This window comes from Rhincodon typus, chromosome 6 (assembly GCF_021869965.1).
Source record: "Rhincodon typus isolate 14 chromosome 6, sRhiTyp1.1, whole genome shotgun sequence".
In the NCBI taxonomy this organism is placed as follows: domain Eukaryota; kingdom Metazoa; phylum Chordata; class Chondrichthyes; order Orectolobiformes; family Rhincodontidae; genus Rhincodon; species Rhincodon typus.
Genome location: NC_063337.1, coordinates 41,164,162 through 41,180,246, shown reverse-complemented (window position 1 = coordinate 41,180,246; position 16,085 = coordinate 41,164,162). Strand labels below are relative to the sequence as shown.

Sequence of the window (16,085 nt, the reverse complement as noted above, 5' to 3'; positions counted from 1 at the left end):
GTAAACTATGAAATGAATACTGACAAAAATGTCCTTAGTATTAAAATTCCAAGTCATTTACTGCTATCACTGTCTCTATTGTACAGTAAAAGATGAATGTAGAAACTAAGCTGAAGTGAAAGAAAGCAGAGAAATTATACCACACTAAGAGAAAGTTTGACCAATATTAGCTATGACCAAAAGTGTTTTGTATGAAATAATTTATGAAAAATACCTCTCTGGTTTGTAGCAAGTGCTACAGTGCTCTGTTGTAGACTCCTGGAAGTAAAATAAATGCAGCAGTTAGATACACCAATAAGAAAGAAACCCCAATGTTAATCATTACATTTCTGGTCAATTCAGTACAGTATTTGATGTTTTCAACAGGGAAGGCTTTCAAGGCACATCCAAGGACCTGCTGCATTTACTAAGGAAATCTCTCTCCTCCAGGTGCACGATTTAGCAAAACAGATATCCACAAACAAGAATATTTGGGAGGAAGGGGTCAAGAGGAAATAACTTGTACATTTAGAATAACTCAATGAGAGAATGTGACATGCTGAGGCTTTTTAACTCTTAAGCTTGGGCTCTCTTAAATGGTCTCTTGTAATTTCTGTTTGGCTGATCTCAATGTAGCTCCTGAATGGGGTGGATGGCCACATAATTTATATTAAATTGGACTTGATACAGGACAAAGTTATTGTACTGAGGATGAAAGTACATTCATTAGAATGAAGTAAAGGGAGTTTTATTTTGCATTGAACCGTAGTGCAACTAACAGGAATGCTTAATGTGAACACTATATACCTGACTTGAGTAAATATTCAATTTCAGCTTTGCAAGAATTTTCTACAAACAACATGTATGATGGTGCATTCTAACTGCCATTATTTTGTTTAAAAATATAATAACTAGCGTAAATCTCAGCTGAGATGATAATTACCTAATTTGAGAAAGTGTGTACTCCAATTTCCTCCAAAGGGATGGCAAAACTGCAGGTGCTTCTGGCATTGAATCTAGTAAAAAAGGGAAGAGGAGGATAAAATTCAGCTTTGCCAAAAGAAACTGGGACACTTCTGAGATTATAAGGTGTAGAGCTAGATGAACACAGCAGGCCAAGCAGCAGAAGAGCAGGAAAGCTGACGTTTCGGGTCCAGACCCTTCTTCAGAAATGGGGGAGGGAAGGGGATTCTGAAATAAATAGGGAGGTGGTGGGGGCGGGGCGGTGTGGAGGTGGATAGAAGGTGGATAAAGGAGAAAATAGGTAGACAGGAGACAGACAGGTCAGAGAGGCAGGGTTGGAGCCAGTAAAGGTGAATGTAGGTGGGGAGTGAGGGAGGGGACAGGTCAGTCCAGGGAGGACAGACAGGTCAAGGGGGCGGGATGAGGCTAGTGAGTAGGAGTTGGGGGTGGGAGGAATGGTCAGGGAGGCGGGGACGAGCTGGGCTGGTTTTGGGATGCGGTCGGGGGAGGGGAGATTTTGAAGCTTGTGAAGTCCACATTGATACCCTTGGGCTACAGGGTTCCCAAGCGAAATATGAGATGCTGTTCCTGCAGCCTTCGGGTGGCATCATTGTGGCAATGCAGGAGGCCCAGGATGGACATGTCGTCCAAGGACTGGGAGGGGGAGTTGAAATGGTTCGCAACTGGGAGGTGCAGTTGTTTGTTGCGAACCAAGCGTAGGTGTTCCACAAAGCGGTCCCCAAGCAGGACCGACTTATCCCCTCCCTTACTCCCCACTTACATTCACCTTGACTAGCTCCAACCCTGCCTCTTTGACCTGTCTATCTCCTCTTCACCGATCTTCTCCTTTATCCATCTTCTATCCACCTCCCCCTCTCTCCCTATTTATTTCAGAATCCCCTTCCCCTCCCCATTTCTGAAGAAGGGTCTAGACCCGAAACGTCAGCTTTGCTGCTCCTCTGATGCTGCTTGGCCTGCTATGTTCATCCAGCTCTACACTTTATTATCTCAAATTCTCCAGCATCGGCAGTTCCTACTATCTCTGTAAAACTTTTGAGATTATTGGTCAGAAAAATCTACTTGTAAGCAATGAATTCAGGACAAGGCCCACAATAAAACCAAGAAGTCAAAGCTCTATCATGAGAGCGCTGGAGCAAGATATTTTCCACTCTTGCCTCAAGTTAAGGTACAAGTTTCATTTTTGCCTGCCCTAATTTCTCCTATTCTTTGAGTACATTACATGCCAGTTCAGACTTATGTCAAAGAATTGAATAACCCTACTGAAAATTCTTTGAACCTCATTACAACATATAAATATTCAAGGATTTATTAGAACCATATTTAGAAAGTATACTTTTTTCAAAAAATAAAACTGCCCTCTAAATAACCTCTCACCAAGTTTTTCTCGTACACAGGAAACTAAACTCACTTCTGAACATCTACTTGCATTGTGCTAACAAATAGCCCAACATGCTGCACAGAAATCTAATTGCATCAAAAATTGAAAAAGCCAAAATAGAATTTTTTCTTCTTTTCACTGTCTCTTATTTCCTTGATTTTCTTTCCTTTTTAGGATGCTGCCTTATACAACTGAGACAAATTATTTGATACGTTACACACCTTCAAATAAACCTTTTGTCATTTCATCTGCCCTGTCTCTTACCCTGTCAGTGGCCTTCTCTTTAGTTTTCCTTCCCTATGCCCTCTTCCACTTCCAACTGAGGAACATACAAGAGTTTAGAAGTGAATGCCGTTTGAATATAAGTGAAGGCAAATTTAGCCAATTTAGTTTAACCATGGCAAACTGTTGCTCATCCAGGCTGTAAATACAAACAATGCAAAATAAGGAAAAATACAAAAATACAGTGACATCACGAAACTAAACAGGAACATAGGTGACCAGGGCACAATCATGGATGGATCCTTAAGGATGGGAGGAGCAACAGTGCTAGAGATGTTCATGGTACAACTAGATAGCTATGACTGAAATCAAATGAGAACAATCCCACTCAGCTGGCCAACAGAGAAGCATTTGAGTTTGGTGGTGTTATCAACCTTGTTAAAAACTTGCTCTAAGAAAAACTGAGAACTGTGGAAATGAAATTCCTGATGAAGAAGATGGAGTTTGAAGGACTTTGTGATTGAATTGGCTAAATCTAATCAGCAAAATGAGTGGACTGTGAGACAATTCTTAAATTGTAAGATGTCTTAGTTGTTTCTGCCATTTAATGTGCCATTTGTAGTTTATAGTCAACTCATGCTAATTGTATCAAATAGACAGCACTTCATGTTTGCTTTGTTGATCTTTGTATATTACAACATTTCTGCTCTAAACTGAAGAATCTCGTAGCTTTATTTGGTTTGTAAAATAACAGATTTTAAATTGTCTACTTTTAAAAAAGTTATTGGTCTCTGGGATACTTGAATGTACTGAGTAATGTCAATGTGATGCAATGTCACAGAACATTATTATCCTGATATCGGATTCTTTCAACTTCCTTTTAGGGCTATTTGATCACGCTTCACCACAACTTCCAGACATTGAAAATAAAAAACATACAAGTGTTGAGATACAATTTGGGATAATAAGGTGTAGAGCTGGATGAACACAGCAGGCCAAGCAGCAGCAGAAGAGCAGGAAAGCTGACGTTTCGGGTCTGGACCCTTCTTCAGAAATGGGGGAGGGGAAGGGGATTCTGAAATAAAGAGAGAGAGAGGGGGAGGCGGATGGAAGCTGGATAAAGGAGCAGATAGGTGGAAAGGAGGCGGACAGGTCAAGGAGGCGGGGATGGAGTCAGTAAAGGTGGACGTAGGTGGGGAGTTAGGATGGAGGTTGGTCAGTCAAGGGAAGACAGACAGGTCAAGGAGGCGGGGATGAGGCTGGTAGGAAGGAGGTGGGGGTGGGGGTTGAGGTGAGAGGAGCGGATAGGTGGGAGAAAAGATGGACAGGTTAGGAAGGCGGGGATGAGCTGGGCTGGTTTTGGGATGCGGTCGGGGTGAGGGGAGATTTTGAAGCTTGTGAAGTCCACATTGATACCACTGGGCTGCAGGGTTCCCAAGCGAAATATGAGGTGCTGTTCCTGCAACCTTCGGGTGGCATCGTTGTGGCACTGGAGGCGGCCCAGGATGGACATGTCGTACGAGGAGTGGGAGGGGGAGTTGAAGTGGTTCGCGACTGGGAGGTGCAGTCGTTTGTCGCGAACCAAGTGCAGGTGTTCCACAAAGCGGTCTCCAAGCCTCCGCTTAGTTTCCCTGACGTAGAGGAGGCCACATCGGGAACAGCGGATACAGTATACCACATTAAACAGATGTTCACCTGCACATCTGCTAATGTGGGAGGCTTTCTTGGGGCCTGGGATGCAGGTGGGATTGGGGTGAGGGGGGAGGTGTAGGGGCAGGTGTAGCACTTCCTGTGGTTGCAGGAAAAAGTGCCGGGACTGGTAGGGAGTGTGGAGCTGACAAGGGAGTCACAGAGAGAGCGGTCCCTCCGGAAGCAGATAAAGGAGGGAGGGAAAAATGTCCTTGGTAGGGGGGTCAGTTTGCAGGTGGCGGAGGATGATGCGTTGGATCCAGAGGTTGGTGGGGTGGTACGTGAGGATGAGGGGGATTCTGTTTTGTTGTTGCTGCTTGGCCTGTGTTCATCCAGCTCTACACCTTGTTATCTCAGATTCTCCAACATCGGCAGTTCCTACTATCTCTTGAGATACAATTTGTTGTCATACACACGGATTACCCAAAATTGCAGGTGAGTTTATTGGCTGTGTTTTTTATTAGATAAATGAGAAAACATTTTCATAGAATCCTAGAATACAGAGCACATGCCACGCTTACCTCTTGCTTTCATTACCACATACTCGTTAAGAATAGTTTTCAAGTTTTTTCCAAAAAGTGACTGAAAGAGAATGATTTCAGTATTAATAAACAGCATGAAACCACAAAGAACTTTGGTTGGACTGTGTAAGCAAAGTATAAAAATAGAAACTGATATAAATATTCTACAGGTCAGGTAGAATCTGTGCAGAGGGAAACAGAGTTAACGTTTCAGATTAATGACTATACCTTAGAAGTGAAATAAGTTAGAAGTGTATTGTATATTAAGCAAATAAAGAGAAAAATGGGAGGCAGCAAAGAACAGAAGAGAAATTAGATAGCAAAGGCAGGATAGATTGACTAATGAGAGAGGATGATGTTGCAAATCATAATGAAACAAAGAGAAAACAGACTATTGCAGTCGGAAAAAAATGTGGCTAGTAATTGAGCGAAACTTTCTGAACACTGAATCCAAAAGGCTGTAAGGTGCCAAGTCGAATGATGGTGCTGCATTTTCCGAGGAATGGCAGTTTCACACAGATTGTCACTCCGCCCCCTCTTCATTACTAAAGAAGACAGGTGGCATTTCTGACAGGAGATTCCACTAACAAGCCTCCTTCAGAAAAGTCCATCAGCAGGCAGATTTCGGGAGGGGTTTGGATCTTGAGGGAAAGAGGCAGCATCAGGTCAGGGATAGGTGTAGTTGAGTGTCTGAGAGGCAAGTATGAGGTCATCAGAACTCTGAATTTTCCAAGTTAAATGGATACTTTCAGATGGCTCTAAGCTCAGAGGAATCTTCAATTTCCTGGGCACTTCCTACTGAGTCTGCAGCAATGGGGAATCCCAAGATCCTGATGTGCAAGTCCCATCTATGCTGGAACAACAACTGTCTGGCCAATGGAACATGGTCAGAAGTTACTGCTCTTCAATATTATGTTAAGCTGCATTTGAACACAGCAGGAAAGCAAGAAGAGAGAGAAGAGGGGTGGGCAAGGAACCATTTTTCATTGGGGCTCTGTTTTGCGACCAATTAATACATTCCAAAATTAAGACTTGTATGAAGTCGATTTAAAAACAGTTGGCAAAAAAAGTGAGACGAAGATAATTTTTTAAAATGCAAATATTTATCATTGTCCGTACTGCCAGAAAGGGTACTGGAGAAAGAGCAGGGAGAGGGAATAATTGGATAACTCCTTCAAATAGACACTATTTACTTGGCCTCCCTGCTTTACGATTCTATGATTCAGTATTTCATTTGATAAAATTTTCATTACTAAGTCACTTAATATAAATGACATTTTGATTTTGCATAGAGGTGGGGGTGCTGGATGTCTTAAAATGCATAAAGGTGGTAAATACCTGGGACCTGATCAGGTGTCCCCTCGAACTTTGTGGGAAGCTAGAGAAGTGATTGCTGGGGCCCTTGTTAAGACATTTGTATCATTAATAGTTACAGGTGAGGTGCTCAAAGACTGGAGGTTGGCTAATGTGGTGCCACTATTTTAAAAAAAAAGGTAAGGAAAAGCCAGGGAACTATAGACCAGTGAACCGGTCATCGGTGGTGAGCGTGTTGGTGGCATCCTGAGACAGGATTTACATGTATTTCGAACAGCAAGGACTGATTAAGGATCGTCAACATGGCTTTCTGCATAGGATATATTGTCTCACTAACTTGAGTTTTTCTGAATTGGTAACAAAGAGGATTGATGAAGGCAGATTGGTGGACGTGATCTACATGAATTTCATTCAGGCGTTCGACAAGGTTCCGCACAGTAGACTGGTTAGCAAGGTTAGGTCACATGGAATACTTGGAGAATGAGCTACTTGGATACAGAACTGGCTCAAAGTAGGACAGAGAAGGTGTGGTGGTGGAGGGTTGCTTTTCAGACTCGGCGCCTGTGACCAGCGCTGTGCAACAAGGATCAGTGCTGAGTCAGCTGTTCTTGGTCATTCATATAAATGATTACATGTGAATATAGGAAGTATTGTTAGTAAGTTTGCAGTTGACACCAAAATTGGTGTAGTGGACAGCCAAGAAGGTTACCTCAGCGTACAACAGATCTTGATCAGATGGGCCAATGGGCTGAGGAATGGCAGATGGGAGTTTAATTTAGATAAATGAGGTGCTGCATTTTGGAAAGGCAAACCAGGGGATGACTTATACACTTAATGGTAAGGTCCTGGGGGGTGCCACTGAACATGGATGGAGAAGAATTTAAGTGTGTACAAGAAAGTATTCTGATTTGGTATGTGGATGTACCTACGAGAGATGGTGCAAAACTTGACATACCCTTTGGAAATAAAGCAGGGCAGGTGACTTGAGTGGGGGAGCACTTTGGGTCAAATGACCATAATTCGATTAGTTTTAAAAAACTGATTGAAAAGGATAGATCAGATCTAAAAGTTAGTTCTAAATTGGATGAAGGCCAATTTTGATGGTATTAGGCAAGAACTTTCAAAGGTTGATTGGGGGAGGTGAATGTTTGTAGGTAAAGGGCCTATGGGGACATGGGACTGGGATATCATAGCAATTACAGAGACGTGGCTCAGGGATGGACACAACTGGCAGCTTAACATTCCAGTATATAGATGCTGTAGGAATGATAGAAAGGGGGTCAAGAGAGGAGGGGAAGTGGCATTTTTGATTAGGGTAAAATTACGGCCCCAAGCCTTTTACATTGAAATAAATGGAGATTAATTTACCAGTCCTACCTCATTCTCTGCCCTGACTGTTTGACTTACTGAACAAAGGCCTTGGTGTGCAGGTTCATAGCTCCTTGGAAGTAGAGTCGCAGGTAGAAGGGATAATAAAGAATGCTTTTGGTATACTTGCCTTTATTAGTCAGTGCATTGAGTACAGGAGTTGGCAGGTCATGTTGTGCCTGTAGAGGACATTGGTTAGACTACTTCTGGAATTCTGTGTGCAATTCTGATCTTCATTACTTCTTCAAAAAACTCAATCAGGTTAGTGAGACATGATGTCCCTTACACAAAGTCATGTTAATGTCCCTAATCAGTCCATGCCTTTCCAAATACATGTAAATCCTATCCTTCAGGATGCCCTCCAACAACTCACCCCACCACCGGTCAGGTTCGCTGGCCTACAGTTCCCTGGTTTTTCCTTACCATCTTTCTGAAATAGTGGCACCACGTTAGCCACCCTTCAATCTTCTGACATCTCACCTGTAGCTATAGATTACACAAACAACTCAGCAAGGGGCCCAGCAATCACTTTCCTAGCTTCCCATTGAGTATTAGGGTACACCTGATCATGTCCTGGGTTTTTATCTGCCTTTATTAATTTTAAGACATTCAGTATCTCCTCCTCCGTAGTGTGGACACTTTTCAAGATGTGACTATTTATTTCCCCATGTTCTCTATCTTCCATAACCTTCTCCCCAGTAAACACTGATGCAAAATACTCATTCAGTATCTCCCACATCTCCAGCGGGTCCATGCATACGTGGCCTTGCTGATCTTTAAGGGGCTCTATTTTCTCCCTAGTTACCTTTTGTCCTTAATGATCGATCATAGAATCCCTACAGTGTGGAAACAGGCCCCTCGGCCCAACAAGTCCATACTGACCCTCACAGCATCCCACCCAGACCCACTCCCCTATAATCCACCTAACCTACACATTCCTGAACGCTACGGGTAATTTAGCATGGCCAATACACCTAGTCTGCACATCTTTGGACTGTGGGAGGAAACTGGAGCACCCGGAGGAAACCCACGTATTTATAGAATCCCTTTGGATTATCCTTAATCCTACATGCCAAAGCTATTTCATGTCTCTTTTCGCCTCTAGATCTGCCCTCTTTAGAATAGTGCTCCTGTTTTTATACTCTTCTAGGGATTCACTCAATTTCTGCTGTCTATACCTGACATATGCTTCCTTCTCATTCTTCACCAAAACCTCAATTTGTCTAGTCATCCAGCATTCCCTACACCTACCAGCCTTGCCCTTCACCCTAAAAAGGAACATACTGTCTCTGAACTCTATCTCATTTTTGAAGGATTCCCATTTTCCAGCCATCACTTTACCTACAAACATTCACCTCCCCCAATCAACCTTTGAAAGTTCTTGCCTAATACCATCAAAATTGGCCTTCATCCAATTTAGAACTAACTTTTAGATCTGGTCTATCCTTTTCAATCAGTTTTTTAAAACTAATTGAATTATGGTCATTTGAACCAAAGTGCTCCCCCACTCAAGTCATATGCCCTGCTTTATTTCCAAAGAGTATGTCAAGTTTTGCACCTTCTCTTGTAGGTACATCCACATACCAAATCAGAATACTTTCTTGTACACACAAATTCTTCTCTATCCAAGTTCTTAACACTGTTGCAGTTCCAGTCTATGTTTGGAAAGTTAGAATCCCCTTTCATAACCATGCTATTATTCTCTATTATAATAGAGGTCTCCTTATAAATTTGTTTCTCAATTTCCACTACTATTGGAGGATCCATAGTAAAATCCCAATAAGGTGATCATCCCTTTTTTATTTCTCAGGTCCACCCAAATAACTTCCCTGGACGAATTCCCAGGAACATCCTCTTAAAGTACAGCCGTAATGTTACCCCTAATCAAAAATACCACTTCCCCTCCTCTCTTGACCCCCTTTCTATCATTCCTATAGCATCTATATACTGGAATGTTAAGCTGCCAGTTGTGTCCATCCCTGAGCCACGTCTCTGTATTTGCTATGACATCTCAGTCCCATGTCCCCAACCATGCCCCAAGCCTTGTACATTGAAATAAAGGGAGATTAATTTATCAGTCCTACCTCATTCTTTGACTTGACTGTTTGACTTACTTCTTATCCCAGCTGCATCAGTCTCAGACTGATCTCTTTCCTTACTATCTTCCTCGGTTCTGTCCCCCGCCCCCAGTCTCCCCACTAGTATATTAGTCCCCTTCCAATTCAGGTGCAATCCGTCCTTCTTATACAGGTGACTTCTACCCTAGAAGAGATTCAAATGATCCAAAAAAACATGAATTCTTTTCCCCTGCAGCAGCTTCTCAGCCACGCATTCATCTGCTGTATCCTCCTATTCCTACCCTCACTCGCTCGTGGCACCGGGAGTAATCCAGATATTACCACCCTTGAGGACCTACTTTTTAAATTCTTGCCTAACTTCCTATACTCCCTCCTGAGAATCTCACCCTTTTCTCTTGAAAGGGTTCAGAAAAGATTTACATGAATGTTGCCTGGGTTGGAGTGTTTGAGCTCTAGGGAGGGGCTGAATAGGCTGGGGCTATTTTCCCTAGAGAGTTGGAGACTGAGGGGTGACCTTAAAGAAGTTTATAAAATCATGAGGGCCACAGACAGGATGAATAGCCAAGGTGTCTTCCACAGGGTAGCGGAGACCAAAAGTAGAGGACATACGCATATACTGACAGGTGAAAGATTTAAAAGGGACCTAAGGAGCAACATTTTCATGCAGAGGGTGGTGCATGTATGGAATGAGCTGCCAGAGTAAGTGGGCAAGGCTGGTACAATTATATTTGAAAGGCATCTGAATGGGTATATGAATAGGAAGGGTTTGGAGGGATATGGGCCAAATGCTGGCAAATGCGATTAAATTAATTTAGGAGATCTGGATGGCATGGACGAGTTGGACCTTAGGGTCTGCTTCCACACTGTACAGCTCTATGACTCAAATTATGCCTCCTGTAAATATCTGGATTTTGCATTAGAAAATATTAGTGTAAAAATTGTATCAAAAGTCAGTTACTACTTTTTGTGGAATGATAAATGACCAATTTTCATAATGAATGACACGAGCTTGGTTTCTAAATGCCTTCGGTTTGACAGCATTTTAAACAATTTCAACAGGCTCCTATTGTGTATTTTTCAAAATCCATTTATGAGATATGGGTTTATCTGGTTGGGCCAGCATTTATTGCTCTCAGATATCCTTCCTATTGCATTTGGTGAGCTGCCTCTGTTCATTTAGTGCAGGTAGATCCACATTACTGTTCGGAAGTTTTAGGATTTATATGCAGGAAAGGAACAGTGACATATTTCAGATTCAGGATGGTAAGTAGACTTGAAGGAGATCTCTCGGGTGATGACATTCCACATAGCAAGTGCCCTTGTCCTTTTAGACGGAAGTGGTTGTAGATTTGGAAACTGTCTTAGGAACCTTGATTTTCTGCATTGCAGACAGTACAGCCTGCAGCAATGTTTTTCCTCAAAATATGACTTAGTTGTGCAGATAATTTGCATACATATTTACAGAATAGTTGGTACAGCTTAACATTTAAGTTCAATAGCTAAGTCAAGCTTCACAGAAATCCAACCAAGAAATCATAAATCTAACTAACAAATTAATTGTATTAAACTAGAGCTATCAATCTCATTACCTCAATGTAGATTTGATTACATAGGTTTGAGACTTTGATTTAGAAACTAGCTAAAGCTTTACTGGTGATACGCAACTGAGAAGGATGACAGAATCAAAAAAAAAACTCAAATAAAATAAGTAGGGCAATAACATGCCAGTATGATATTTCAATCCTTTTATAGTCAAGTACAGCTCAATGAAGGACAAGTGCAACACATACTCCATGAACGGTGGTGAAATCACCAATAAAAACTGAAAATGACCTAGTTGTCTTAATCGATCACCCAAAGAACAACAATCAACAAAGCAGACAGACAATCACTCATTTTTGGCAAAAAAGGAGAACATAGATCAGGAGGAGGAATGGCCAAATTGTACTCTGCTTTATAGCGTCTCAAGTTCTATATCCAGCCCTGATCACTGATAATCAAGGAAGAAACTGAAACAGCATGAGATGGAGTACAGAATGAGATCTTGAAAGATGAAACATAGCGAACCTTGGGTTTTTAAACTTGAAAAAAGCATGTGTGAAAGTGGATCTTTAGAAGCAGGAGATCGTAAGAAAGGGAAAAGTTTAGAATATTAATTCGAAAATAAAGAGGACACAGGTTCAAACTGGGAAACATTAATGACTCATAAGAGTAGTAATTCTTCATTGTGAACACATGGAATGAACTTTCAAATGAAAAATTTGCGACATAATGAAGAAAAATGCACCCTTGAAAAGCTGCAGTTTTCAACTTAGGCTGTCTGCACACATCACAAGAATTTTTCCACTGAGATAAAAGGCACAGGTTAGCTTTACACAATTATCATAGACACATCCTGCTTGAACACATAGGCCCAAGCAATAAAAACTGAAGCTTTATTCATCTCCAAGGATTATGTCGAGGCCTGCTTCAACCTTTTTTTTTGGTGGTATTGTAAAACTTATTCTTCTGATTTATCACGTGGGAGCTCTGCTTGGAGGTCCTTAATGGGCCTTTGAATCCCACCAATACTTATAATGCAGAGAAATTATGCATGCAATCCGTACCAGCAAACAAGCAGGCACCACCCCATCCTCGGTACTGTGTTCGGCATACTCCTTTAGATCTCCACTTTCCAATATAAAGGTTCTGCAAGTATTAGAAAGCTTTTCTTGTTGCAGGTATCCTATAAGAAAAGCAGAATAAAGTTCAGCTTGTCACTGACCAGTGCAGGAAGTGACATTTTAAAATATAAGCTGCTGCAAACATTCTAACAGTTAAAGAATTAAGCAGAGATAGGAGGAACTGCACATGCTGAAGAATCTGAGATAACAAGGTGTAGAGCTGGATGAACACAGCAGGCCAAGGAGCATCAGAGGAGCAGGAAAGCTCTGAGGCCGCTTGGCCTGCTGTGTTCATCCAGCTCTACACCTTGTTATCAAAGAATTAAGCATAGGCTTTTACCATAAACAGATGCAAACAAAGTTCAGAATCTTAACCAAATCACAGGTTTTTCAGCCATGATTTTTCTTTGTAGGGAAATTCCCCTTTTGCGAATTGTGATAAGCTTCAGCAAATGCACTTGTTTAGTAGGGCAAGCATTAGTAGACAAATATCTGTTTTTCAAACAAGGAAAAAAAAAGTCATTCCTTATGTATTACACATTGGAACACTTGTTTGGTAAATCAGGTGGACAACATTCAGAAGGAGTACAGCGGTTGGTATGATTGTGTCATCATGTATCACGTTATGTATGCAACTGAGGAGTTACATGGGATGCGAAATTTGAGATATGGGGACAAATACTTTCATTAAAGTAAATAATGCTTTGCAACGATGCTAGGCTTTCTGAAGGAGGAAACGTCTGGCTGCTTGACACCAAGCTGTTACTAACTGCTGCAATTCCATCATGACTCCACAACTCCTCCAACAACTATCCCATCTCTGCCTTGCTCGCCATATCCCAAGCCTAGGCAAGACTTAATAACTGATAGTTGCGCAACATATTTGCGTGATGCTAGAGATTTGAGAAACTCACCCCTGGACGTTGAGGATTAAAATTCTATGTTAAACGAATCTTGATTGTGAGCTACACTGCTTTGCATAAAGACAGAAATCATCATTTTACAGGGCTCATTAATTCACTGTACAATGTGCCATTATCACTCATTTAAAGATCATTTCGTAAGCCCTTTTTATGTAAATTATCTACATCATATCACTCAAATAAAAGGCTACTCCACCTTATTTCCTATAAGGATTTAAATAAGCACAACATTTTTGTATTCCATCTATGTGACCTGGGAAAAACATCTAGCTATGTAATGATACTTATTGTTCTACTTAACTCATACCACACTGGTAGAGGGCAACTTGCTTCAGTTATTCCAAGAATGGATAATCTACTGTATATTAAAATATAAAATATACATCAATTTCTGCTGTGCTCTAGTTTTGAACATTAAAAACATAAATGGTTGTGAATAGGCTACACAATTCTGCCCCATTTTATTCGTTCTTCAATAAACTAATTGAAGCTTATATTTAGTTTTGATAATATACACAGAAATTTAATATGTTTATCTTGGTGCATGAGTCTAGATCAGCAACTATAAAAGCATTAGCTCAGTGGTAGAACAATCCTACATCTACAAGTCAGAAGATTCTGGTTCAAGTCCTATTCCAGAGACATGAGTATACAATCTAGGCTGGTACTTCTTTCTAGAGCTGTAGGAGTGCTATCCTTTTCAAGTTGCCAAATTTCCAATGAGACGTTAAACTGAAGTCCCACCTACCCTCTTGAATGTAAGAGATACTAATATTTATATTTCAGCTAATATCATTAAAAACAGATTTCTGCTCAGTATCTCATCATTTCCAGGACTTGAGCACGCATATTGTTTGATATATATCTTGGGTTATAGTAGTAACTACATTCCAAGCACTTCACAATAAAAATCCTCAAAATCCTGAGGTTACGAAAGAAATTAATGTGAATTGTTTCTTTTGTAAACTGTATTTAAAAGGACAATAACAAGTGTGCATTTTTCCTTTGTAATGAGTCAACTATAAACATACAGCTATTTACATTAGTTATACTTTCAGACTATGATCAGGAGATGAGGGACTAACCTTACATGTTTAAGCAACTGCGCTGCTCACCACATCAATCATGAAGAGTGTCTGACATCTGCCTAATGGACTGATTGCCAATTAATTTTCAAGACCAATTAATAATCACCATTTTGGGTTTCAATATTTCACATTGAAAGGAAGCTGAATTTTTTCATGAAAGAAGACAGCTTCAGAACAAAAGCTGCAAAGAAAAACAGGCATAAAGTGAACACAGCCAAATTGTAGAATCAATAATTTGATAACTGATTCTAGCAGCTCCACAGCATCCTAGGATAAAACTAACTTGTAAGCAGCCAGTGTGGTTCATTAATGGAATGGGAAGGATGATGGTTTGAAATTCTTTGTACAGGATTCATTTCAAGTATTCTATCATTCTACTAGGTAGAAAATTAGCATACAAAAACAAAACAATTTAACCCAAGCCTTAGGGTGTTATTCACACACAATATCCACATTAAGAATAAATAGCAGTCACAATGTTGCCATCTATTCTTTGCAATTGATGTAAAATGTCTGCTGAGGCAGATTAAGGACAACCACATTCACATTCTAAAGTCATGTGAAGCAATGTCAACACAATGTCAGAGATAGCTGAACCTGTCAAGCACAGATGACACTGAGTTGAGGCAAAAGGAAAAAGTGAATAAATATCCAGTCGGAGAACCAGACACTCGATAATATAATTAACCCACGGTGGCAGCCCAAGTGTAGCATTGGCTGCGATTCAATTTTACAACAGAAACTTTGAGTAAGTTACCACTAAAGGTTGCTAATTAAACGGCCTCCGTCAATAGGTATCTTTAGATGGAGCGGGAGATATCCCACCCACTTGAAGCTGCCAAATACAGTACTGCCCGCCGCCGGTTCTAACGCCTTCCCAAACAGCGGCCCAGCACCGCCCCGGGGACACAGATGGCCCACTGGACCGAGTGTCCATCCCACCTACCCAAGACAAGCCGCGCTACGTCTGACGGCAGCAGCATGTTCACCAAATCAGCCCCAGGGAATGAGGAGGGAGCCGGGAGGAGCGGCCGATCTTCCCTCGCCGTTCGCTGCTCAACCACATTAGACGCCGGTCCTCCAGCTGAAAATGGCGCGTAAAAACAACGCAGCGCTCATTCCGCACCAGTGTCCGGCGGAAGTGAGGCGACAGGTAGATTGCAATGTGGGAATTGTAGTTTAATGAAACGAATGGACTACAAGTCCCAACAGCCGCATAGCTTCCGCGCATCCGTGTGGATTATGGAGGAGGCGGGGTAGAGGTCAATTTCAGCGGCGACTTCTCTGCAACGAACTCATGGCCTGGGCTCGAGTTTAAATGAAGTTTGATTCAGACCCAGAGTGGTGTGCGGATTTTTATTGCTGTGAGTTCTGTTATAAGGATATTGCCTGACCGTGGCCGTGCTGTGGACATGGCACGGTGTTTGGCGGCTTGGAGATGATTTTATAAATAAACCAGTCCTGGGGTATCCTCTTATCGATTATCGCCGACTCATGCAGTTTGATTCGCTGGGCTGTGATGAGGGCTTCCCGCCAAGCGGAAGGTCAGCATGGACGTTGGTTATACGGAAACATTGTCCGCCAGCCTGTCTGGGCCATTGCATGGGTTCTGTATGACTGATAGGCCCCATCTGCAGGCTCCACCACACTGGGCAGCCGGGTTGGGGAGCTGGCCTTTGCAAAGTGAGGCAGATGGAGGTTTGTGATCATCATCTGACACCTCGACTTCACTTCTGCACATTCCTGACGAAAACACCCGAGGTATTCGGTGCCCTCCCCAAACGACCAGTCATTCACAAGCCTGAACAAAAACAAAGTTGCTGGAAAAGCCCAGCAGGTCTGGCAGCATCTTTGAAGGAAAAAAACAGAGTTAACGTT

The 16,085-nt window shown here is 41.8% G+C and overlaps 2 protein-coding genes across 10 annotated transcripts in view; one reads left to right on the top strand and one right to left on the bottom strand.

Moving 5' to 3' along the window:
* The window catches only part of npat (nuclear protein, ataxia-telangiectasia locus), a 51,685-nt gene extending 36,327 nt beyond the window's left edge, over nucleotides 1-15,358 (bottom strand). For 2 of the 4 annotated variants that reach the window (XM_020533012.2, XM_020533013.2), the window contains exons 1-5: nucleotides 15,154-15,358; nucleotides 12,140-12,258; nucleotides 4,774-4,834; nucleotides 923-995; nucleotides 215-258 (exon numbers count right to left, since the gene is read on the bottom strand). In XM_020533012.2, coding sequence (XP_020388601.2) covers nucleotides 215-258; nucleotides 923-995; nucleotides 4,774-4,834; nucleotides 12,140-12,258; nucleotides 15,154-15,190 — 334 coding nt within the window. In that variant the 5' untranslated portion in view covers nucleotides 15,191-15,358. Of the gene's footprint in view, nucleotides 1-214; nucleotides 259-922; nucleotides 996-2,605; nucleotides 2,661-4,773; nucleotides 4,835-12,139; nucleotides 12,259-14,209; nucleotides 14,325-15,153 lie in introns of those variants that run through there. The other 2 variants (XM_048598378.1, XM_048598379.1) reach the window with 2 other exon arrangements.
* Nucleotides 15,359-15,441: 83 nt separating this feature from the next.
* The window catches only part of atm (ATM serine/threonine kinase), a 164,430-nt gene continuing 163,786 nt past the window's right edge, over nucleotides 15,442-16,085 (top strand). For all 6 annotated transcript variants that reach the window (XR_007262335.1, XM_048598373.1, XM_020533011.2 and 3 more), the window contains exon 1: nucleotides 15,442-15,571. The gene's annotated coding sequence lies outside the window, so the exon portion shown is untranslated. The remainder of the gene's footprint in view (nucleotides 15,572-16,085) is intronic.